Source organism: Bombus pyrosoma, linkage group LG6 (genome assembly GCF_014825855.1).
Source record: "Bombus pyrosoma isolate SC7728 linkage group LG6, ASM1482585v1, whole genome shotgun sequence".
In the NCBI taxonomy this organism is placed as follows: domain Eukaryota; kingdom Metazoa; phylum Arthropoda; class Insecta; order Hymenoptera; family Apidae; genus Bombus; species Bombus pyrosoma.
Window position 1 is genome coordinate 2,548,415 of NC_057775.1, and position 26,387 is coordinate 2,574,801.

Below are 26,387 nucleotides of genomic sequence, written 5' to 3' on the forward strand. Positions count from 1 at the left end.
TTGTTTATGTTTACACAATGCTAATTTTCTTAAGTTCTATAATTACATATTATTTATTTAACCCAAAAGATGTAGTCTTAACAATTTATTTTTCTTTAGATATACAGTCTATATTTATGAATAGTAAGAAAGTAAAATTTTATCGTTAAAAACGAATGTATATTTTCGATTTTCAACAATCTCTTTTCTTATACATTCATATTAAAAAAATAAAGATAGTGTTATTTATTTTTCTTACATAGTAACATATGTTGGAGCTGTTAATACACCACAGTTATTTTTTTCTTGAGACATAAGAATGTAACCATCGTTGCCCCAGTAATTTGACCATGAATTTTTGACCAACCAATAATCCTTTCCATTTAAGCTGCCATAACCTACAGCTAAAACTGCATGATCCAGACTCTCTTCCGTATTACCTATGAACGAGATGTTATTTATTTTTAGAAAAACAGGTGTCTATTCAGAAAATGTTGAATTTACTTACCACAAGACTCATCGTAGTATACGCCATGGGAATAGAATGAAAATGTTTTATGGGATGCGTCAATTGCGACTGAAATTGGACCATGCTTAGCAATGGCAACTTTTAGAGCATTAGCATCGCCTGATGTAACATTTACATAGCCAGTAATTTTGGCTGTCAGTGTAGCATTATTTATGTGACAGTAACCGTCCTAAACAAAAAAATAATTGGAAGCAATTTTTAAAATTAATTTTTAATTTACTAATAAACATGGTATTCCATTGAAACGATTAAAAAATTAATTTTTATCTCGCATATACTCATACGAATATTGTCTATGAAATATTTGCAATCTAATAATTTACTCACTTGACCAAGATAACCACCATAATCATCTTCAGTAGGCAAACCTCCATGCTTCATAATCCATTGATATGATCTGAAATCTTCACCTCCATCACAACCATTATTTCCGTAGCCCCATGAACAATCAATAAGCGCCTATAATTATGAAAAATCATAATAAAGTATTCTGTTACTTATAATATTCGTTTAGTTGTATTTAAACTATTTTACCTGTTGAGACAAACGCACTAATTTACCGTACTTCATATAGTACGCGCCTTCAACAGCACCAGTTGTACCAAAACTCCAGCAAGATCCACAAACAGATTGATCTATTTAATTAAGAAAGTTCTTTGTTAGTTTGGAATATTGAAAAATTTTTATTGAAATGTTTTTTATAATTAAAAAAGAAAGATACACGCCTTTAACAGGAGTAACAGCACCATAGAGCCTCCAATCTAAACTATCTGGGACTTCGGTTACTTCTTTTTCAGCATTGTGTGGGAAAGGTTGTCCTCCATTGTAATGTGCAGTATATTGTTTGCCACGTAAAGCTTTTAATTCTAACTCAGTACGATCTACCAAATGATTAACACTCAATTGGTAGCCTTTATTAGCTCGGTTGGTCGAATGAATAAATCTATAAGAAGTTTATATCAGTTATTGATTATGAACATTCACATTAGTTGTGTACATTGTACAAATATATGACATACCTTAAATTTTGCCTAAATACTTCTTTACGCATCAATTGATCTACATGATTTACATATTCTTTGTTATGAGCTTTTTTGAAATCTTCAAATGCTTCATTTACGTGAGTGTCATAATTGTGAACAAACTCACGCATAGGATTAAATGTATATACATGTTTGTCTCCAGGTCCGGGAAAACCAACACATGTCATATCTATTTATGATACACGTTTTATAGTTGAAATATATTCAAATAAAATTTGTGTTAATAAATGAAAAGAATTCTAATTACTTGTTGTAACTTCAAACACTTCTGAACTAGGTTTTTCAGAAGAGTACCAGTCATAATCCAAATAGTAATGATCATAGTGAGAGCCCAAAAGACTGTTGAATCCTTTCATCTCGTACCTTACAGGAATTGGTTCTTTAAAATCAGGTACACGTGGAGATTTCTATAATTAATTTTAAAATAATTTGATATAATGATGTTTATTAAACTGACAAAAATTATGTAGAGTCACGATTACCTTATATCTTATCCAAAAAGTATATTTGTTTAATTTTCCATCAATCTCCTGTTCCAGTCTCCATTTTTCACATAATAAACCATTAATCACTTCTTCTCCAATACACTAGATAAAATTTAACTTTATATTAGTAATTAAATTTAAATTGTTGGGGAGAAATGGAAAAATATTATTTTACCTCCATTTCAGTTGTGTCTGGAATAATAGCTTGAGGTTGAACCTTAATTTCTTTAGTACCATTTACTTCAAGACATGTTTCCTCATTCAGGACAGATTCTGTAGTTATTGGAGCAATTTTTATGCTTTTTCCATATGATCCTTTGTGTGATAATTGGAAAGTCTTGACCATTCCTAGTTACATCAAATTTAATTCATTTTTTTTTAAGAAAAAATTTTTGTATTAATTTTCAGATTCATATTAATTTATATTTAAATTACCTCCATAATAATCGATTCTACTAGATCCACTTTTGCCATCATACCATGCATAAAACGGTTCTCGGATTTCAGCATATGGAATATATAAAGTTCCTTTTAATGTGTAAGTATTGCTAAATGTTGGAGACTTCACAGCCCCAATGCAAGAGATACCTAATAAAAAACAAAATCAATGTACTTCTATAATAAAAACTAAATGGAAAAATATTAATAATCATTATCTTACCTATTGCTATCAATGTAAAAATGATTGTAAAAGTACCCATTTTTGTACTTCTGTAAGATGAACAATGACAATATCGTTAGATTAGATATATTTCCAATTGGCATTACAGATAACATTATGGCCTAAACTAAATATGAGATATTATCAATTAATTCAGCTGATTAAATTAATTATATTATAAATCGCAATCACTTAATTACAAGAGCTGTGAGATATCGTTATCTATCAAAATTATCAAATTTATCAAGCATTTCCTGATTCTTGTAAAACAATTTCAGTAAGTATACTTTATAATTCAAAATATAAGAAAAATAATTACAAACGATAGAGAGCATAAAAAAGTTATCTATAATAATTTAAATTACAATATAATATTGGAAAATTGTATTTTTATAAATATTTAATACTTGAATTCAAAGTTTATCAATAAAACGATATGTAATTTTAAATATTTGTAAATTTATTATTGAATAAAATTGAAGAATTAAGTATTAATTAAAAAATGAATAAAACGAAAAAAGAGAGTTAACTAGTAGACTGCGAATTTTTATGCATTTACAGAAAATTTAAGCCTGCAGAAATACAATACACATGATATACAAAAATGTACAAAATATGCAAAGTAGTGTATTTGTCATAATATTTAATAATTTCTACTGCAGTACTAATTAGAAAAATGTGAATTTGCATAAAGATGCGCGGTCTATTACGTCGAAAGAAGGTCTAACAAGTTGCATTATACTTACAATGTGCAGTAGTTTACAATAGATCTTCCGAATACTTCAAATCAATCAAAATAGTGAACAGTAACAAGAAAGCCTAATAGCAAAATTTTTTGTAAACTGCTTTTCATAATATGTACTAACATTCACTTCAAAATTGTTGCATGTAAATACGAACACTACCCGTGACCGTTGAACTTATATAGAAGACGATCATGAACTGATAGGGACGTTACAAGCCACCGTTACCACTACTACCACCACCACCACCACCACTGAAATGGAATATGGTGTGATGTTTTCTAATTTGTCGGGATGTATATTTCTGTAAGTACATTTATTAATTGTTCAAGAAATATGCGACTTATACAGTACCGCTTTACTTAAACGAAGACTAATTTAATAACTATTTTAACGTATTTCATAGAAATATTAGTGTTTATAAGTAAGAGAATGTTTTACCTTATAGATCATTTAAGAATGTATTAATACTGTGTCCTCAACAGATAATAACTTGCAATGTTTGCAATACTGATTGCAATATGCGGAATTTCTTGATCTGGTATTTTTATAATGTGAATAAATTTTTAATTATTTCCTTGTACGATGGTGTATAAGAAATTTTAAAAGTTTATTCTAACAAGTAAACTTTGAAATATTGTTATACTTCATGTATAGTTAAGAATCTATAAAATTGTATTTCAAACATTTAGATCAATAATAATCTAGCAATTACTTTCAGCTTATTATACTTTGACTTTTATCATTCTTACTTACTCATATCGTATAGGACTGTTAAATAATGTAATATTTTTTATTAAATGAAATCTATCTATATATATACATATGTTAACAATTATTCAAGCAGCTTAAATTGCGGAGCGATTTTTTTTGTATTAATATCTAAATTAATAGATTGTAATCAAAGCTAGTAAAAATAATTAACGATGATATTTGTCGATACAAATGTAATTCATTAAATACGATAAGGCGAGTAATCAAATCTTAATCTTGATTTTGATCTTTTTATACAGAGCAAAAAAGAAATATGGAACGCTGTAAAAAATATTTTTGGGGAAACGATGATATAAAAAAATAATTGCAGCATGAAATTGCAACATCTGCGTTTATTATCCTGTTTAAATTACCTCTAGAATGAGTCAGTTTTAAAGTCCAAGAATTACTTCTAGGAACTTGAACAAAACGTAATTATGTAACAGGAAATAAGGCCACAATATATCTTAAGCATTTTCTTAATAAGTATTGAATAGGTATTGAATATAAAATTAAATAATTAAATAATTTTTAAATTTGTAAAGCTTTTTAGTACTAATAAGATAACAATGTATCATGTAAAAAAAATAAAACAAACAGAAAATTGTTTTTATGTATTCGAAATTATTAAAAAATATGAAAATTATTCATATAGGAATTTGGATCGATTTGCATAATTATAATATTTTCAACAATTTTTATGAACTATAATTTTTTTAGAACACGCAATTTAGTATTTGCGCAGAATGCATGTATCTCAATCGTTTTTGTAATAAGATATTTTTATGATTTGGAAGAAGATGATAAATCGTGCTATTAATATTGGAATATAATATTACTAAAAGCAGATGTTTGTGATGAAATCTCCTAAACAATAGTAACAACTGGCAATTGTTATTATTTTTACTTTTCAGAATATAGATATTATCGAAAGACAGAAGAAAGATGATACTTATACATACGTTTGAAAGAACTTTAAAGTGTTTACAAACGAATCGATATAATCAGTATATTTCGTTATTATTAATTGTTTGTAGAACAAGGATATTACGAACACGGTGATAAGAGATTGGAAAATGAATAATTCTACAAATGAACAATTTACTGAAACGATATCGAAAAGAGCTACAAGATAAGACTATTTAAGTTACACGCATATACACCACACTTGAAGAGAGGAAGAATAACGTTCATTCCTGAATTAAACAGCATATAGATGGGAAACTCGCTAGCTGCCATAACGCAGTTACGCTTACACGTATCGCTCACATTGGGCGCTCAAATGCAAAATTCTTAAATCACCGATAGAAATCAACTCTCTCGTAAAGAGTCGTATTTGTAGCATTTTACGAAACAAGATGTTTAAAACTTTTTACTATATTAACTGTTTGAGTCCGATCGCGCTGTTTAGATTTTGTGTCGAGATGTCCCAGTACATTTGAACGCTACGGACGACTGACGGTATTTTGTATTTCACTGTTATCTTCTCAATAATTTTTATTGAACAAAACTTGAAATATTTATAAACTAATAGTATGCATATATACTAGATGTATTTCATAAAGTAAAAAATATGACGAGCGCTATTGCGCCGCTTGTTTCTCTTCGCAATCGATTAAGACAAGCGCTATCGCACTGTTCGGAATTTTTCGACCTTGTTTTTTCAATGATCCCTGGGACTCAAACGGTTAAAAAAAATATAATTTATATAGTTGATTAGATTTAAAATAGAAAAGATAGTGATAGAAATATCTTTTTTTAAATACATGTTAAAAAATATAATTGTTATAATGTGTTATGATTCCTCATACTAATCTATTTAGAAAAGATGTATCACACGAAGATGGAAAATTAATTTTGTTAAAGTAACTTAAAGCAAACACTGGATTATTATTTTCTATTTCAATGTAGAAAGTAATTCCTGTCAAAGTTACTGTCATTTGATGAAGGTTAATTACTTGAGTTTCTGTTATTTTAGTATAAGTTATGTTTAAAGCATATTTACCTGTTTCCGGTTTTCTTCCTCGATGTCTAATCTCGTTGATGTTGCAAATTATTTGAACTATGTTTGGTCATTGTTCTTACGATTTTAGTCAGATTTCGTAACAAGATAAAGAAAACAGACTTACAATATCATTGTATCCAAATAAATTAAAAATATGTTTGTTTTTTTTACACCGATTGCTTAATCACTATACTTGATTTTTTTAGAAAGAAATAAAAACATAGGATTGAAAAATTTGTTGCTGTCAATTATCACTTTAACAAATTTTTCAGTTCCTATACTTTTATATTCTTTTCCTTTGATTAAAGTTTTTGCTGTCAAAAAGTACTTTGCTTTTAAAACTGAAATTAAATAAAATTTTTGTTATAACGATATTAAATAATATTTATGCTATAAATCAAATAAAAATTATTTTTAGAAGGAATATCTTTAAATTAATTTCTGGTAAGTCACTTTTCTTTTATTGAAAAACCTTGCCATTTACGATTGATTGTTGAATCTAAAGAGTTTCTCAAATTATTTATCATTTCCGATTTTTCTGTATTTCAAATTACTATTAACGTGACTGACGGTGAAGAACTGCAAATGCTATATTATTTCAGGATCAAAGACGTTGCATCTGACTTCTAGACTGTTATGTTTACTAACAAATTTGAAAATAAGTACAACAGAATTTGTGGCTAACGATACTATTAGTTATTATTACACTAAAGAAGATTCTATTTTACAATGTAAATCAGGATTTAATTAATCTCTGATTAAAAATTTCAATTTTTTATATAAAAGATACAAGAATTTTTATAATTAATTTTGAATAATTCAATAATAATTTTTTTAGGATTAAATTTGATCGAGGCTATAATATTCGACTCATTAAAAGAACAAAAAAAGAAAAAACAAAATGAATAAGATTAGAATTAAAATCAAGTTTTTAAATAAAATGCTGAGCGTGCATGACAATAAGGGGCTAATAACAAAAACAAGTGATGTTCTCAACAATTTGTAGCGCAAGTGATATCATTTAATGCCAAGCAATCAAATAACATTGACATCAGATAATTGAAGGCATGGCAAAAAATTATTTTAACAACTATATTCGTTCGTGTCCTCGAATTTCGTGTTCGCAAAAGACGCTGTGAAAAGCTTTTAGACATAAACTTCTGCATCCTTTCCATATTTTTTAACATAAATCAATTTCGTACAGTACTAAGTATACTCTAGCTCCGAATTCATTTAATAAGAAGACTCATTTACATCAATTTTTCCAATACTAAATCCCTAAGAGAACATATTTCTCTATAAAAGAAAGAAAAGAGAAAAACTCTTGTTTATCTAAAAACTTTACAAGCGGTCTCACTTGTTTTTTTGTTTTCCTTCAAGTTTCGCAGCACGCTCTTATTTTACATTTATTATCAATCAACTTGAAAAGAATCGATTTCGCGATTGTGCTCTTTCTTCTTCTTCTTCTTCTTCTCTTTCTTCCTCCTTTCTTCTTTTACCCCTGCTATATGTTCGTTCGTCGGCATTTGCTTTCTTTTCTCTAACGATATCCTTTATTGTCGCTATTTTAGCAAAAAAAAAAGAAAACAAAGAAATAACGTTGACATTGCTCGACAGACGTAATCGATATATAATTTCGTTAGGAAACACTGTGCTTCCGTCTACGCTATTTCGTTTTACAAAATAAATAATGCTTAATTCGTAAGATCCGTATTTCTACGTGTGTAGTAACTAGAAAAATAGTTCTGTTTCCAGACGATCCGCGGATCCTCTGATTTTTCCTTGTCTCCCGGTAAAATAATATCCGAGTGTTATTTTGGAATTTCGATGAAATGCGCGCGAGAACTTGAAAAAATCAACTATTATCAGATTATTTTTTGTAGTAGTAGTAGTAGTAGTAATAATAATAATAATAATAATAATAATAATAATAATAATAATAATAATAATAATAATAATAATAATAATAATAATGACAATGACAATAATCGTTTGTCGTACAAATGATAGAAACGTTCTTCTACACGCTAATACTCGTATGTATGTATGTATATATATATGTGTGTGTGTGTGTATATGCAGATTCTTGTATGTATATGTACATATATATATATTTATATATAACATTTTAATGACGATCAACAAAATTTACCAGTGAACCTTTACGCAGAACAGCTGAAAATCCTTCTTTAAACGGAGGCAGAGAAAATTCGTACTCATTGATCGTACACAGTGCAATAAATACAAATTTCCGAACGCTATCTTCTTTTTCTCCTCTTTGTTTTTTCCTTTTAAATATAATATACAACAAGGTAACAGTATTTAGACGGGTCGTCGAACCGAAGAAGTTGCATTCAGTGCATGTTGGGTGCAACCAATGTAAAAACGCAAATAGTTTTATTACATTCGACAAACGAAAATAATAATATAATATAATATAATAATAATAATAACGAAACTACATGTAACACAGTGAATTTGAAAAGCGCACGGTATTTCAGGTGAGATCGAGATAAATAGTGCACGTTTGATCGCGTGACATCGTGAAAAAGAGAAAAAAAGAAAAGAAATATATATATATACTGTTGAAAACGAAAACGAATTGAAAAATTCGATCGATCAAAATTGGGAAACTAAAGCAGAATAGAATAAAATAAAATAAAGCAAATATAGCAAAATAAATAAAAAAACTGGCAGAATACGATATAAATGGCTAGTAAATAAAGTATCCTCTTTGTAATTCCTTATTACTTTTGCAAGAGAAAAACCTTGAAAATAAATTCATTTTTCTTTTCTTTTTTTTTTTTTTGTAAATCAATATTTTATAAATCAAACGGAGGCGAAAAAGAGTCTTCCTCCTGAAAACGATACCAAGGAATGTTGAATATTTCTGAGATTGCTTTGCTTCTCCTTCTTTCCCCTTTCTTTTTACACTTCTTTTTTCTTTTATTTTTATTAAGTAACTAATCATAAGAGCCAGATGAGAAAAACGTCGATTTCTGAAATTCTCTAGTCAAACATATATAAAAGTGGCGCAATGACGTGATACAGGTAGGATCGTCAGTAATGCACATATCGAGATGTTCGAAGAAAAATAAAGTTAAATAATTTCTAAACCCTCGATACTTAAAAATACTTATCTAATATTTTAACGTTATTCTTTTCCAAATATATTCGCGTATGTGCTTTCGTATGTCTCTAACAATGCTGCATTTAGCAATCTTCCACGATATATGGACTTATTTTCACTTCTAATCCTCCTCTGACAACCACAGAATACGCGTTCCTCGTAAATAACCAAGGAAAAAGCGCAAGTTTACATAACAGTCGTATAAGAAGTAAAAAAGAAAGATAGAAAGCTGTGCGAGAAATGAGAGGAGTCATCGCGAAAGCATAACGAGAAAGCGTAACAGAATCAATGAAAAAGTAGATAACATGCAAGAAATATGTAGTCACGCTCAAAACTGTCGTTGTTTTCTTATCCCATGATTTTCGTTAAATCGAAACGTATATTTCTCTCGTGTATTCTCGATGCACCTGTTGAAATCTACATGTATGTTTTTTATTATTTTCTTATCTTTTTTGCATTTTTTTATTTGATATATTTAGACTTTCACGGTTATGAGTAAAATAAACCGCGTTACTAGCGCTTTAATCGTTTACAAATTAAACGCAGGAGACGGTGGTTGGTTGTTTCTCACATTTCGCGTGATCGCTTCTTTTTCATACAACATATATCTATCTATATATATATGTATATCGAAGGATATCTCATAGAAATTTCCACGTTCAAATTCTACGATTTGTATGTGTATTTCTCTCTTTCTGTGTGAGTCTACACGCACGCAAGTAAGGAAGAGGAAAACAAAAAAAAAAAAAGAAAAAGAAAAAGAAAGAAGGAAAAAAATGAAGAAATAGAGATATTATATCACAGTATCGTACGCAAAGCTTATATGAAATCGCAGATAGAACAGCATAAAGGCCAAATGGCGACACTATACGCGTTTTTCTCGTTATCTTTTTTTTTCTCTCGGTGTGAATAATTATTTGGGAGGACATTATTTCTTTTTTCACTCTCATGTGTAGAAGCATATTGAAATTCACACTGTTTCTCATTTTCTCTCTCCCTCGCACATCTTCACTTTTTCTCTTTTGCATTCTCCCTTTTTTCACTCTCTTTCTCGCGCTCGCTCTCACTTCTACTGCGTATTTTCTTCGTTTACACTCCATGGCAAATGACTCTTTACATCCATGGTCCATGATAGCTTTGCATGAATTTGAGGTTCTCAGTATCGTTAATAACAAAATAGTAAGCAACGACCGCTGTATTTACGCATCCTGAGAATAAATCGGGGTTTTCTCTTTCTCTTTTCAATTCCACTATTTCGACTGATTCTTTCTCTTAACATGACACAAGACACGCGTCTTTGACAATTTCCCTTTTTCTCTGTTGCATTCGCAAAATGAATTACATTTCCGTTTCTTTCGTTACTCTTTTCGTTCTCAGTCCGTTTTACTTTCATCGTGCCAGATTTAAACGATTTATCATCTGAATACGTATCATCGGCGAAATACAGTATGCAAGTAATATTCGAAAATATTTCACTGATCTTTTTATCGTTTTTTTTTGTATTTTGGCTTTTCAACTGACAAGAGAAAAGAAAACAACAGTTACCTGATTATTTATGCATATATCACAATGCTTATCTATGCTCTAAATAGATTAATCACTAAGCAAACGGCAGATAATACAATACGGCGTTAATGTAAAAAAAAAAAATTATATATATATAATAATATATGTAGATATATATATATAATCTTATATATATACATATATAAACATCACTATAGAACATGTTCTGTTATAGAACGTGTATTGTATTCAAATATCAATTTCCAATTTTCTCACTGAGTACTTCTTAATTGACATCCTGCCAATTCCACGACGCGAAAATGAAAGACATAAAAAAATAAAGGAACTCGAATATTACTTTATACTGTGTTTTTATACCCACAAAAGGGAAAACCTTTGGCAACATACTTAAACGTTGGCAACAACATCCTCTCTCCAGTGCTGTTATTTTTTTTCCTTTTGTTTCGTTTCAGCTGGACAGCACAGCCTTTACCATACACGCAAAATATTCTCTTTTTATTCCTTTTATACACGCATAAGCACTCGCAAATAGCTTCTGTGATTCTCCGTATAATCGTTATCGATAATCAGCAAGTACAATTAATAGTTAATCGAATAGCTTCATCGTAATCATTAGCAATAATTAATAATAGTTATTAGTATACGTATATACAGTACAGAAAAACTGCTTTACACTGAATAACAAATTGTACAGTGATACAAGGCTAACATTGAGATCGTCGGATACCCTCTTCTTCTCTTCTTTTCTTTTCTCTTGCTTTCCCTTTCACGCTGTCTCTTTCTCTCCCTCTCTCTCTCTCTCTCGTACTCTCGATCAATTATTAACCTTTATCTCCTTCTTTTTATTTCTTTGAACACTATTAACATGCCCGCGCTGATAATGAAGTTTCATCTCGAGCAGATGTAACCCACGAATACATAAACATTTCTGGAAACTTTCTGTAACCGGAAGCGCATTTGAAAGTTCAACATTCGTGTCGAAGGAAATCGACTACCTTGAAATTATAATATCTCCAAAAATGTTTCGATTATTCGTCGTGATCGTAATGTAATCGCGTTACTTCTGGATACACACAATTGTTTCGGCCTATGAGAACAGTTCTAGCGGAATTACATAGACGGTACCGTCGAAACTTGGCGAAGCAACCAAACTTACAAATAAAATCATTGGAAAATCCCTTTCACATGCACAGTTTCACAAGAATAAATTGGTACACATGCGTTTATACGAACATAACAATTCAAGACGGGAAATAACATCAACTATTTCTGTGTTTTTTTTTTTGTTATTTTTTCTTTTTTTTTCCATTCGTTAAATTAATTTTACATCTTAGCGACGTTTCAACAGTTTCAACCGAATCTATATCACTGATATAATATAGGCTGAGAACGAGATGTGCAAGAGTAATGCGCTTGATTTTGGAACTTCATTACTTCTAATTAGGATTTTGTGCCCTCTTCGCAGACGAAACACGTACATATTTGCGTTACAGCACAGGCTATTAGTTCATGGATAAATGCAATTAGCCTGTTATTGAACAAAATAAGCAAGATTTTTTTTTCCTTTTCATTAATGTTTAAAACGCTTAAATAAGTGAAAACAGAAGAATCATACACTTTACCTGTTTCGTCGATCACTATTAATTTGGTACTTATAAATTCAACAAAGAATATAATATGATACATTATCACCTTGCACGTTGATATTTATACATCTTTGTCTATCTTTTTCTTTTTTGTCATTCGTTATAACACAATTAGTTAAACCGTGTATTCGGTACATAATATCGTTTCGCGGCATAGCTGCCATTCTGCAACGCATACACAATTTATGGTCCTATTTCCCTTCAAGTACTTCTGTGCTAATCTCTGTGAAGCTTAACAGTCATGGCCATTTGAACCGGTCAATGGCACAGGCTGATACTGCACTCTACTAACTTTAAGGCGATGAAGCACCTGACTTTTGAGTAGTTTCTTGCACGCCAGATAGAAATACCCCGAAGAAACATCATCCACTTAAAGTAAGGATAAAACCATTACCACTTAATCATAATGTGATGTAATGTAATAGGTCTTTCGATTAAAAATGAATTGGTCATAGTACAGTTGAACATAATGATTTATCTAGGAATTCAGAAGTGACTGATCTGTTGCACTAGAAATTTTCCTGCATTTATGAGAGAGAAAAAAAATGAGATATATCGATTTTTATACTGTAAAATGATTGATGATAATGATAAAATGACTCGACTAAAATTCATTGTGAAACTAAATCGTAATGCTTTATCGTATGCTTTAGTATTGGTATAATATACTATCAAAAAACAAAGTATATCAAGCATATCAATGATAACACGCATTGAATGATGTTTTCTTTGAAGTATATTCCAACATGCATTAGTGGTTTTTATATATGTTAAATACTTTTAACTTATTACTCATTCTTGAAAACTGTACCCCCAGCTGTACTGTACTGTTATATTGCTGAACAAAATGAAAAATATTAACAGAGCTTATATTTTCTGTTTCCATGCGTAATTTTGAGGGTAAAAAAAAAAGACAACAAAAATCGCCAATTTTAATTTGTTAATTACGATTAATTTCAGATTAATGATAATATTAATAATAATAATAATAATTAATAATAATAATAATCTATATAGACAAACACGCTTCCATTTTTTTATATGAAACTTATCTGCAATAATTGATTAGCTTTATCCTTATCTTCGAAAATGATAAGTTTCCACACAATTTATTAATTAGTTAAATTTTTGGCTCTAAATACGCGACACTTGCATTCGAATTGAAAATTATGTTTCGTTATATCGATTATCTATCAAAAAGTAAAATATGTTGGAGGTAGGCTTCCTACATAACGAATAGAATCGTTGTGAAAGGAATCGTATTAAGTCCATTTTTCCCGTTTATCTTTTTTTTTTTTTTTTTTGATTAACTACTCATATAAGCTTTTTTTCTTACTGTAGATCGATAACAACCACAAAGTGTATTAGTTACTTTCTTTTTTTACCATATTCAGAGGATAACATAATACGATGAAAAATTTTAAAAGAATTCAAAATACAAGTATTCAAAACTAAATTGGACATTAGCTAGTAGAATATTTACATGCACTACACGCATTCACACCATCATACTTTATGATCACAAGCAAGTAGTTTATTATAATTATTACCAATAATTAATAGTTAATTATTCATTAAATAAGCAAGTTCGTGTAAAAATTTAGCGTTTTTTGTTTTGTTTTTTTTTTTGTTTCGACACATTCGCACTCTTCTCACTGTCTCTATCCAATTCAGGATCTTGAGCGCAGCATTGCAAAAAAAATCAGTTTTCATTGTTCTCTCTCTCTCTCTTTTCCTCCTTTCAAATTTCTTAAACTATTATCTATTGCGGCTGTAAAAGTAACCACTCCATAAACTTGTAAGTCAATCACACTACTTTTTTTTAAATATTTTACACGTGTTCAAAAGCACACTTACATTCACTATTTTCCTTTACACTTCACACATCTTTATAGCTTTCTTTACTTTTCTTTAAAGGTTCGTCTTAAATAAAGTACATGTAATCTAGCAACCATTATTTTTACATTTAACCTTCCTAAAGTTTTCCTTGAAGACTCACTGATGGTTGCAATAATTCTTGTTTTCAAAGTGTTGTTTTAAGATCATCTCTGCTCGCAATTATATCAAATACTTATTAGTAGTTTAGCAATATTTCCGACGGATGATCTCAATTTGGTATAATTAACATAACAGGCTGCTTTCAACTAATTCTAAACTTTATTACAATGGTCTAAGATGTATTTTTTATTTCTTAAAGGCATCAGCATAAACCACCATGTCACAGCACATGCAGTTTTTGAAAAATTTGCTTCATCATAATCTTGTTTCAGTTAATTTTTAAACTCCTTAAATAGTTTTTATATTTTTGTTTCAAAGTTGTAACACTTTCGTAGCTGATCCGAAAGGCATTTTACTTTTTGTCGTTTTTTCCCCTCAAAAATTATGAGGCATTTTAAGACTACATGAATTTTCATATTTTTTTTACAAGAAAATTGTTTCTGTTTTGAAAGAGCGAAATATGTTTTATGCATCACGAACTTATAATTTTCAGTCAAATATTGTATCAGATGTGAATACTGAAACTTAAATATTGTGTTATAACCTTTTCGAAGGTATTTTGCAACTCATTAATGTATGTACAGTCAGAACATACACATTTTATAAGTCTTGTTTTTTTTTTCCAGTGATTGATTATTATGTACATTAGTTTTAGAGGCACACCTTGCGCCAGTTGGCTTTACAGAATTATCACTGATGATTTGACTCAAAAATTAGTATAACGTTTATTGGCGATCGAAACCGCTAGTTTCTGCAACTTGTTTGATACAGGTTCGATCAATTTGCTTGTATTTAGATACATATTTGGTCTTGCATAGTTAGCAGACTCCTCTGGCTGTTTACAGTTTTATAACGGATAACTTGCAATAGAGGTAATTTTGCAGTACAAAAACATTATTGTTGTTATTTACCCCATATTTCTTAGTGCCCATTTCACTGACCACTGTAGAACTGTATACGACCGCCTGCAGTTACTGGCATTTCCCTCATAACAGCGTCCCATGCTATATTAACGAAGAGAAACAAATGAAAGAATTACGAACTTTTAGATACCATACTGAATGCTAAATAGCGCGTGTATCTCCAATTTCATGTCAAAAAATGCTATCAACTGCAGTAAATCAACTATATAAATATTTCAAACATAATTACATTGTTCGGCACCTTCCGCAAATTCTTACGATTGCCTTCAGCACTCAAGCAATTAACAATAGTTCAAAGATTAATTTATAGAATTTAATATCGTTTTTTAAATATTACCAATATCGCATTATTTGATCTTTTATTACAAAATTGGAGGCAATGTAAAGTCATAAAAGAAAATTTACTTACCTAAGCCAACGAATGAGACGATTTTATCATGATTGTACGTTTGTATATTAACATCTTCTTCAGGAGCTACATAGAGCATAGAAAAATCTTCTTTTGGTTGATGGTGATACTTTTCCATTATTCCTGGTGGAGGTGTGGGTGGTGGTGGCAAACACGTAGGAGGAGGGAATCTTGGAGGATAACCCATGCACGGTAATCGCTGTACCATCACCGGATGCAAAGGTTGTTGAGTTACATGCGTATTTGGAGGTTGCATGAAATTAGGCGTAAATTTATCACATCTCATGTGTTTGTCAAATATTGGAGGATATCTATCGAAATTAGAAGGTGGTTTGTTTATGAGTGGTGGAACGGAAGGAAATACAGAACTAACGCTTGAAGTCTCTTCGGTTGTCGAATCTTCCGACAATAAAAGTTGTTCGTTAATTTCAAATCCAAACCTAAGTTCCGTAGGTAATTCGCTGTTCTTGGTAATATCTGCTGCAGTTTCATCTAGTAATATAACTGCAGGTCTCGAAGTTTTTTGTTTATTGGATGTTTGTAATTCTATTTTCTGTGTCTGATCTTTATCCGAAGTGGAACTTTGTTGTTTCGTTTTCTTACATTCGGAATCTTCTTGTTGTTCTTGTTTCAAACTTACAGAGTATACATTTCCCGATTTAACTGTTTCATGCTTCTGTTCTTTTAAGATCTTTGTTGATTTTTCGGTTTTTGTCAACTTGATTGCTTCTGATTCAATATTTTGCAGTTCTTGCATTGCTTTCGGATTATTTGTAGTATTAGCTTTTTGCGATTCAACTTCATCATTCGAAACAATTGCTGGATTATTTTTATTTTCACAGTGCGTATTAGAATTTTCAGTATTTTGTGATTTTTTTGCATTTTCATCATGAAAAGTATATCCAACTTTCTTGAAATGTTGGTCTTCATGTGATGCTTGATTTTGCACATTTTGGTTATTTTGAACGTAACCTCTGCGTGCTCGTGGATTGTTACACCTCGCATTTACAACAGTGTCTTTATTATTGACACTGTTGCAGTTAGGATTGTTGTTATCAGAATCGGGATTACAATTGGTTACAGTATTATTGAGTTTTGATGGCACTGCATTCGTTACTGAAGTCTCGTTTGATGTCGTGATATGATTATTACAGTTCACAGTTTTTGGTTCTTGTTGTGTTAAATTTTGACGCATTTTTTCAATATCTTGTACATATTTAATAACCTGAATATTTTTATTAATAGCTTCTTCTTGAGCCTCTGCCTTGTTTCTCTCTGTTGAATTTTTCATTTTCGTCAAAGTCGGTGATGGTGGTTTTTCGAAACTTAGATTCAAAAGATGATTCGAATGGGTGAAGCTATGTTGCCTTGTTTTCCTATCTGAGTGTTGTAATTCATCTAAACTAGGATAATAATCTTGAGGAATCTTGTCTGGTTCTGAAGGTGTTTTGGGTGGCACACTAGGCCACGAAGATGTATTTAACATGTTTGGAACTATTGCAGACATATTTAACACTGAATTGTGAGTCATATTAATAGTTGCCATACGAGCTATATCCGCGTAACTTGCTTGCGGTGTTCCGCCCGATGAGGTAGCTATTTTTGATAAATTATGTTTGGACGTATTTGACGTAACTGGTAATGAATGGACAGAATCAGAATCGCTACTGTCTGATTTATCACTGCAAATAATAATTATTTTAATTAGCTAAAACGTCTTCAATAATGTAAGTTATATAAACTATATGAATAAAATACTTGATTTCTTTTATGAATTTATCCTCTTATAGATATCTTTCAAAGTAACATATATGGAAGAAATTAAAAAGAAAGTTGTATTAATTACCTTGGTGGCATACTGCTTGCTGATTTTCTTCGAAGTTCAGGAGAAAGTGGTGTTCTATATTCATTAGAAAATCCTCTGGAATTTTGGAGATAAGATCCTGACGTTGTTAAATTCTGTGCTCTACTGCCACTGGAACTTCTTCTCTGTTTTTTACTTTTCTTCTTTTTTGTAACTACCAGGAATTCTGTTTCATGTTCAGGCTCTGGATTGATTTTTTTATTGGAGTTTCGACGACTAGCATAATCATCTCCAGTATCATTGCAATATATAGACTGACCTTCTTCCGTTCCCCAAGATCGTCTATCGCCACGACTATCGATAGCTGCGTCCCCTGTGCTTCTTTGTTTCGCACGGCGTAGAGCAACATTGATCGTGCCTATTCAAGCGATACAAACAAACTTCATGAACTTTTTGCGTTGTTTTATTATTACTTAAATAACAAGCTCTTATAATCAATTACTTACCATGTTGACTTGATATACTACTGGCACCACTAGAACTGACGCTTTTCTCCGTTGTGAGGTCTTCGAGTTTAGTCTTAGATATTTCTTCAAGGGAATTAGACTTCTGTAATTTGGCAGGTAACTGTTCCCTTTTAGTATCCTTTTCTCTGCTTCTTGGCTTTGCACCTGAACTAGTTTTTACTCTTACAGGATTACTTGGTTTTCCTTTTTTACTTTTAGATTCTTTATTTTCAATAAAATTAATTAAACTGTCGATATCTTCATTGCGATGTCCTTCAACATTTTCAGCACTGTATACAATAACATTAGGTTCTTGAGTGTGCTTTCTTCTAGGCTTTTTCCGTTCCCCATTATAGTTCTGTACCGGATTGCCATTTTCATCCAAGGACTTCTTTTCTCCAGATCCGGTAGTATGCGCTGTATACCTCGAGCCTTCTGTGCAAAATTTACATATTTCAATTTGTTATAAATTGAAAGCTTTTATAAATGTCAATACCACAAAAATGTAATATTTAAAAATTATTAGTGATATCTAAGTATTTGCAATGTATGATAATTTTATGATAAATAATATTTTATAATTTCGGTATATCACCTACCCATTGTAATATTTTGTGTTTGCAAGGATGCAGACATCATGGAGCACAAACTTGGAATTACTTTACCCTGACTAGCACTAGAACTATTTGCAGTTCCACCAATACCACATTTCACACTATTGAAAGTTTGAAAAGAAAGAGCTCCAGTTACTTCTGTACCATTAACAGATATTTTTGATTTATCTTGCTTTCCACTATGTTCACGGAGAGAGAAATCTATTGTAGTATCCACAGGAGTTTGAGCTATATCGAAAGGAGTGCGCGATATATATTGAGGTCTACGTGGTTCAATAATTTTCATTTCAATTCCTTCATCATCTTCCGTATCTAAGGAGTGAGGTCTCTGAACCCCACTTATAGTAGATCCCACATTCCTTTCACTAATAGTACCCACCTAAAATAATTAATATAAAGATAAATAAATATAAATAAATAAAACGCACCAAATATATACAATTATTGTATTAATAATATACGAATTTACCTCAGCATCACCTAAATCAATCACCATATAATCTGATTTATACTCTGGTGGTGGATTATCTGATTCAAGCATTTCATTTGTCCCGTATTTTCCTTTGTTACCTCTTTTTTCGCGCACTTCAACTTCACTTTCGCACAACTCCCTTTTGGTATCTTTTTTATCTTTTTCCTTTTCTTCCTTTTTCGTACTACTATATGATGGTTTGTCTAAAGATCTGGATTTTTCTTTGTTAGTCCAATCGTATGCTCCTCTTTCTTCGCAGAAACCCTTCTTGAAAGGCAGAAAAGGAAAGTATATATTTAATTAAGTAACAACTCAATGTTGTGTTTACATAATATGTTACATAAAACTCACAGCTATATTGTTTTTTACAAATAATTATTTGAAATAAAGTTAATGAAAAAATATAGGAAAATTAATTCATAATCACGAATAATCAATATATAGAACAATTTAATCCAACAATTTTTATAAGCAATTTTCAATATATATATACCTTTTTATCAAATAATAAGTCTAAATTAGCCAATGAAGCAAGACTGTGCGATGCATTAACATTCGAAGGTAACGAACCACCTTCTCTTTGTCTTGCAGATACACTAGGTCCTGTATATTTTTTATTCTTTCTCCTATTTCCTCCGTAGGTATGGCTAGATCCAGATGACAAATAAGCAAAACTACTATCAAACTCTGAAGCAATAGGTTGTGCTAAATTTTGCAATGACCCTCCATGTGTCAACCTTTCAGATACAGAGTCTCTTTTATGCCTCCTACGATTTGACCCAGGTAAGCAACGTGAATTGGTTATTATCCTACGACCTTCTTCGGTTTCATCTGCTTCTGCTTCTTGAAGTAGTTCCTAAAATGAATATCATTAAATATGAAAATCATTTTATTACAAGAAATAAAAATATAGCTATGCTTACTTTAAAAAGGCTTGATTTTCCTTCACGATCTTTGGGACATTTATAAGTTATAGCTTCATCCAATAGTGCACGTAATTCACCTTCATTTAATGCAGACAAAGTAGCTGGTTCTTCCTAAAAGATGCAATTAAAAGAAAAATTTTAAAGTTAGTTGTATATTATGAGTACATGTAATAATACCATCATTATACTTTGTATATAGAATTTAAATGAAAGATACCCTTGTAAGAAATTCATAAATAATAAATTAAATGTAAATATAAGATGCAACAGAACAGATACAAGTAGATACGCAGATTCAAAACACATTTTTCTTGATTAAGAACTATTATATAAGTTAAAATGAATTTTTGAACAAATAGATTTTCTTTTATAATATAAAAATAACATTAATTTTTTAAAAATAAGTATATAAATTAATAAATTTTGTATCCAATTTAGTTAAAATATACATATTATAAAATATATAATGTTTGGGAATACTTTGTTTGTAACCTATACATGGTCTAGGAACATGTTTGGCAATGTAGATTCAAATATGGAAAGTATGCCAAGAGTTCAATCCAAACTTTAGGCGTAAACCATAAGCGGCAATATATCCAAAGATGTACTAAGAAACTACAGAATATTCTAAATATCTATGACTTGCATAGATTATTTTATTACATTGTGCGTTACTGTTATATTATATTATCCGCTTTCTGTTGAAACCTAATTTATTACTTTAATTATAACTACGAAATATATAACACTTTTATGTAGATCAATCTATATTTAATTTAGTGTTTGTAAATAAAAATGTCTATAATTTTATTATGTTACAATTAATAAATGTTGTATAAAAAAAATGCATGTTATTTTACAGTATTTGTATTATTATGTGTTATATTGAACACCATAGTATAAACTAGACCACAAGGCAGATAAGTATAGATAGATTCCAAGAGTGAATTTAAGGTTTCACTTATTGGATTTTATGAAGAAATATACAGACCACATAGAAAAAAGTATATTAGTATAAATGATGTACACTAATGTCACATTTAACAGTACAATCTACACACATCATATACATACGTTACTTTTACTATGTTAGTCATATGTATCGTGAATCTTATTTCTAATAAACTCTTAAATGTATGGATCATTTATTTATTTATAGTCACTAAAACTTTTAATATTTTCGTTAATACATAAGAGCAATACGTTTACTTTTCCTCTTTCCACTTTAAAATGCTTTTAAAATGTTAACCAATCAAAGCATGTAACATTATTATACTAAAATGTACATAACTGTTTATATAACAGGAAAAAAATTATAAATTTATATAATCTTTGATTTGATTTACTTACGAAATACTGCATAAATAATATCATCAGCGAAATATTTTTCACCTGTAGGCTATAAACAAAGTAGAAAATATTGCAAAGAAACGATACATGATGTGTCATTTATTTTTCGTGGTAATTTGACCAACATTACCCTACGGTAACCTGACTAGCTTCATTCAAAGCAAAATATCTTATCAGAATGGCTGCCCACGTAAAAAAAAGAAAGAAAAAAAACTGACTGCAATCTTTTTTTCTTTATTTGAAACAATATACAGATATCGTCGAAAAGACAAATAGTTTAGTAACAAACTTTCATCAAAAACAAAGAAAGTTAAAAATGATTACGATTCCTCCCAGAATATGCCGTTTTTACAAAGATAACAAAACCTTTGCGAACTTATTGACCGTGAATCGTCATAACACACAATGAAATACTTTGTACGTTTTAGCAGCTAGGTTAATAATAAACTCTTATCATTCTTAGCAGAAAAAAAGGGGGTAAAAAAAGGAGAAAATATGTTATCATTCGTTTCGCACTGTTGGGTAATATCCCACGAAAAAAAGGAAAAAAAAGAGAAAGAAGAGATACGTGGTTTCGTGTACGAAACAATACAAACCAATCGTCTTTGAAGATTTCAGAAAGCACTGTTAATGAATACTCGTAAGTCCTTGGAAATGCGAAAAGGATAGCCAATAGCGAGTTTACCTTCGGTCGTAAATTAAAATAGGGCACACACCAGGAATTGAAGTTTTGGGCTTGTCCAGAGATCGATAGGGGGTCGCGATTAGCTAATTGAGACACGAGATACCGGGGTGACTTACAGACGAAGGAAAAATCTGCTGGGCAGTGCCGGCACGGAATTTATATTTTTAGAGGGCACCTGGGTCGGCTGCAGTCGTCTCTGCTCCGTCGAACTGCAGTCCCCGCAGTATAACCACCGTTACGTAGAGACCTCGCGCATTTGAGTGTACGATAAACCGTAGCCGACGATATGCTATCACTGTTCACAAGAAATATTTATCGGCAGTATCAAAAATACAGTACCGATTTTAAATGCTATTGTGACGAGCGGGCGCGGCGCGCTCTTCTCACCATGGCCGCCGCCATTACACTGAGAACACGGCCATTCCAGGATCGTAACAAGCAAGGGCCCTTTCGTACACCTATCCGTTATTCTTTGTAAATCTATGTATATATACCGTGTATTGTATGCTTAAAAAAGTTGCATGAATTTACATAAAATAATTTATATAAAATTTAAAAAATATATAAAATTTTAAAAAATATAGTATACGAAATTATATTAAATTATATATAGACTGAGACAGATTTATATATTTTATGCAATTTCATATTTTTTTATTAACATAATTGAAGAAATAGAACCTACATAAAAATTTCTTTCTCCCACTAAATGTTATAACAGGTATCTCACTTTAAATATTTTTTATATTTTTGCGTATCATGTGCATTTTATACATTTTTGTACCTCCAAATATCCCATAAATGTATGAATATCTGTAGTCTGGTTATATAATAATATAAAATTTACACAATAATATAAAATTTACACGATAATATACACATATTCCTTTTCCATTATGCAAGTACATATGATAAATATATATGAGTAAATATGTAAATATAAATATATGCACTACTATTGAACATTATAAAAATATACATATTATTTTATTTTTAAAGTTATATCTCATTTTATGAACTAAAATGCATGAAAATTAGTGATATGATTTCAATCATATATTATGTTTTTTTTATTCGTACATGATTTAATAAAGTCTTTAATGCAACTCTTTTGATGATAAAATAATAAATATGTATGCTTGAAATATAAACAAACTATAAAGTTTAATCATGATAGCATCAATAATGTAATTTATGTCGTTCATATTTTAGGAACATATAGTTGTACATAATCATTTATACATAAATAGTTATACTATTATCAATTAGATTATATTTTTCATATTTATATACTATTTTCCTGTCATAAGATATGGAACATATTTTGTAGAACTTAGGAATTTTTTATAGTGTTATACCATAATAATTAATTACAGATACTTCGTAAGCTATTATTGATTACAAACTTTTACGTAAGTTATCCATTGATAACTTTTAATTAAAGTAATTATATCAAATATTTAATTAATTTAAATTAAATGTATAAAGGCTAATATGATTTAGAAATTATAAGATTTAATTTAAGAAATCAACTGTTATAAATACTATGTAGTCATTATAATAAGCAATGAATAACTTGCTGGGAGGTTCATCTTATTTCTAGTTTGTATATAAAATAATACTAGAAGTCAAATTTTAAACAAAATATTTTATACTATTCAAATTTAAAATATATTTTTATATATGTATGTACTACATATTTCTTTCTCATACAAATAACTAAAATGATACTATAGTATTACTCATTTTATTAATATGCATCTTGAACAATTTTGGAATCCTTGTATTTTAACTCACCTGTTTACTGTCAGAGGTAATACAAGCCAGTGCACTTGGAGTTGTTGAATCTGAATTAGTGTCAATGTTTGTCGAAACACATTCTGTATTCGAACTCTGGTTACTAACAGTTTCAACACCTACCACTGAATTCTCTATATTATTTCTTTCATTAGAAGTCTCACTATTATTATTTTCAGCAGCTTTGTCAGGTGCTACTGGTTCTTGACGATGTTCTGGCCCTGGGGCCATTTTGATCGAAATTGACAGTGTTGTGTCCACTGCACTCATAATTTTATCATTTTTCTTTGGTGTTGTTAAGGTCTGGAGACCCGTTTCGTTTGATCACAGACAGCAATTTAAGATTCTCGCATGTCGTATTAGTTAAATTTTTTTCTTAATTTCAGTATTTAGTTTATGAAACTATCACGTCCATGTAAATGAAAGCATTTTACACTATGCCGATGTCACATTAGGTTAAATAATTAATTTAACCATTCCAAATTCAACACTTTTAATTGGTTTCAAAAACAATACACGCATAAACAACAATAATTATTTGTGTTCAGATTGTGAGATTCAATTGATGACTTTTCCAATGTGCTCGACTTTACGCGCGTACCATGCGCGCTAGGAAATTGACAAAAATGGCACCGTCCACCATCTAGTGTCGTGACCGTCGATCAATTAGGAAACTGTTGTCTTTCAATTTTTCCTTTATTGCTCTGATATATTTTCAATTAACTCGTATATATTTCCTGCGCATTTACGTTAAATATTAAAAGTATAACTTCCTTCTCGTATTTTAATATCAACGATTTTATCGTCGTTGAGGTTATTTCAAATCTACTTATCAGTTTCAACTACAGCTGTCGCTTGGTAGAATACGTTATATATGTTCTAACAAAACACGTACTATGTTTGCTATACGAACTGATAGATAAATATTTATTTTATGTTTAAATCATATATTTATCAAAGGAAGAAATACAAAAGAATGAAAAATTCTTCTTACACGTTGTTTTAATATTGATATATTCATTTGGAATTACTTGTTTCCTTTCCATAAGTAATAAAACATAAAAAATATAAAATTTGCGATATTACCGCCTTTCTCTGATAACAAATAAACTTTCAGTTAGAATTGAAAGTATATTAAATTACTTAATTCATGCCATAATTATAACAGCAGATGTATATACGTTAAAACGTAAAATATACAATAAAATGAATGGAATGCTTTCTGTGGCACTTATTAGAATTTCATTCGGTGAATAAAAAATAATTATTATTTTTCAATGACATGCCAAATCAGTTCTTGATGCATTTACAATTGTCTCGAAAGGCGTCAAAGAAAGTCCAATTTTGGAGTTACAAAATGAGGTTGATAATCGTCGTAGTTCGAGGTACTCATAAATTCAAAATGGCCGCTGACGATATTAAAATGCACATTTTTCTCTCAAGTATATGTTGCTTGCAAATCTTTTTTTATGCGAAATGCAATGTTATTGGTAACGTTATTGCAACCGTGTACGGATGGAAGACGCGAAAATGTATTTGTCCAAAACGACGACACTGTTCCTAGCATCGCTTGTACACATACCAACAAGTATATAGTTTGTACTTGCTATTATTTCGTCGTGCATAAGTTTTGGAAGACACTGAAAAATCACTTTTGAAACATCTCACTGACAACTAAGGAAATGTTGCACAGAGTCACAAGTACCTGATCGGATCATTGAAGCGTATTTCAAAATCGTCGGCGAATTATCGATCGCATAATGTTACTTCTGGCTTATGCACTTTTCCGACGATGGCACTAAAGCGGTACGACAACGATATTTTCTATCAAAAACACTCAATTCTAAAGTAAACCAGAGAATCTCATTAACGAGATTTATTTAAAATACAACATTAATTGTATTCTAGTAAATGGAAAGTAGTCCACTCGAAACTTCATTGCACGACATCCAAAATCCAACCGTACGGTTAATCAGTTTTACCACTAAAATATTTCACTTGTCTTCAATATCGTTCGATCGATATTATTCTTAGTTAATCACGTTGGGGAAAAAGTGAAGGAAAACTGACGTAAACCTGTACCGACAGTTTTCTCGCGACACAATAAACGATCGCTTTTGCGCAGAGAAACGGCGGACCAGCCGTTTAGCCTCCGAAAATGTCGTCTGGCTTCAGGAGCGTAACTATGTGTCAAGATATCTTTTTTGTAATTAACTTTTTACATTCCTGAGGTAGATTCTATTAGAATGGTATAAAAATAAATTATCTAATGTAAATTATTATTCCTTTAAAATACTATATATTACGCAGTAGTTCACATTTGTTTTAATCTTTGTAATCTAATTGCAACAAAGAAAATTTTGGAACAAAATATAATATTTTTTCTCTAAATGTTATAGGAT

The 26,387-nt window shown here is 30.2% G+C and overlaps 2 protein-coding genes across 11 annotated transcripts; both read right to left on the reverse strand.

Moving 5' to 3' along the window:
• Positions 1 to 137: 137 nt before the first annotated feature.
• LOC122568112 (digestive cysteine proteinase 1) lies at positions 138 to 5,358 on the reverse strand. Of its 4 annotated transcripts, none has more exons than XM_043727478.1 (14): positions 5,156 to 5,358; positions 3,882 to 3,978; positions 3,444 to 3,694; positions 2,698 to 2,747; positions 2,472 to 2,624; positions 2,212 to 2,384; positions 2,034 to 2,138; positions 1,799 to 1,958; positions 1,528 to 1,720; positions 1,234 to 1,451; positions 1,043 to 1,143; positions 836 to 967; positions 488 to 677; positions 138 to 419 (listed from the first exon to the last, which is right to left on the reverse strand). In XM_043727478.1, exons 4-14 carry the CDS (start codon positions 2,735 to 2,737, stop codon positions 235 to 237), a joined length of 1,650 nt encoding a protein of 549 aa, XP_043583413.1. In that variant the 5' UTR covers positions 2,738 to 2,747; positions 3,444 to 3,694; positions 3,882 to 3,978; positions 5,156 to 5,358; the 3' UTR covers positions 138 to 234. The 4 variants fall into 4 exon arrangements, with proteins under 4 accessions (XP_043583413.1, XP_043583411.1, XP_043583414.1 ...); XM_043727476.1 differs by having other exon boundaries at positions 3,444 to 3,744; XM_043727479.1 differs by having other exon boundaries at positions 3,882 to 4,105.
• A 1,751-nt stretch (positions 5,359 to 7,109) lies between these two features.
• On the reverse strand, positions 7,110 to 26,262 carry LOC122568827 (dentin sialophosphoprotein). 7 transcript variants are annotated; one of them, XM_043729034.1, is made up of 10 exons: positions 23,986 to 26,262; positions 20,151 to 20,264; positions 19,721 to 20,083; positions 19,225 to 19,494; positions 18,741 to 19,134; positions 18,142 to 18,576; positions 17,955 to 18,053; positions 17,678 to 17,879; positions 15,832 to 17,513; positions 7,110 to 15,503 (listed from the first exon to the last, which is right to left on the reverse strand). In XM_043729034.1, exons 1-10 carry the CDS (start codon positions 24,253 to 24,255, stop codon positions 15,433 to 15,435), a joined length of 3,900 nt encoding a protein of 1,299 aa, XP_043584969.1. In that variant the 5' UTR covers positions 24,256 to 26,262; the 3' UTR covers positions 7,110 to 15,432. The 7 variants fall into 7 exon arrangements, with proteins under 7 accessions (XP_043584969.1, XP_043584966.1, XP_043584971.1 ...); XM_043729031.1 differs by having other exon boundaries at positions 17,678 to 18,053; positions 23,986 to 25,625; positions 25,691 to 26,259; XM_043729036.1 differs by lacking the exon at positions 23,986 to 26,262 and adding exons at positions 21,504 to 21,552; positions 22,100 to 22,231 and having other exon boundaries at positions 17,678 to 18,053.
• Between the last annotated feature and the right edge of the window lie 125 nt (positions 26,263 to 26,387).

What these genes read in the sequence shown, in the direction of transcription:
- LOC122568112 (XM_043727478.1), bottom strand. Translation starts at nt 2,737, where the DNA reads ATGGGTACTTTTACAATCATTTTTACATTGATAGCAATAG. An exon ending in TTTTACATTGATAGCAATAG is followed by an intron (nt 2,625 to 2,697) that starts GTAAGATAATGA and finishes GTTTTTTATTAG; the next exon opens with GTATCTCTTGCATTGGGGCT. An exon ending in TAGAATCGATTATTATGGAG is followed by an intron (nt 2,385 to 2,471) that starts GTAATTTAAATA and finishes TGATGTAACTAG; the next exon opens with GAATGGTCAAGACTTTCCAA.
- LOC122568827 (XM_043729031.1), bottom strand. Translation starts at nt 24,255, where the DNA reads ATGAGTGCAGTGGACACAACACTGTCAATTTCGATCAAAATGGCCCCA. An exon ending in TTGATTTAGGTGATGCTGAG is followed by an intron (nt 19,135 to 19,224) that starts GTAAATTCGTAT and finishes TAATTATTTTAG; the next exon opens with GTGGGTACTATTAGTGAAAG. An exon ending in AACACAAAATATTACAATGG is followed by an intron (nt 18,577 to 18,740) that starts GTAGGTGATATA and finishes AATTTTGCACAG; the next exon opens with AAGGCTCGAGGTATACAGCG.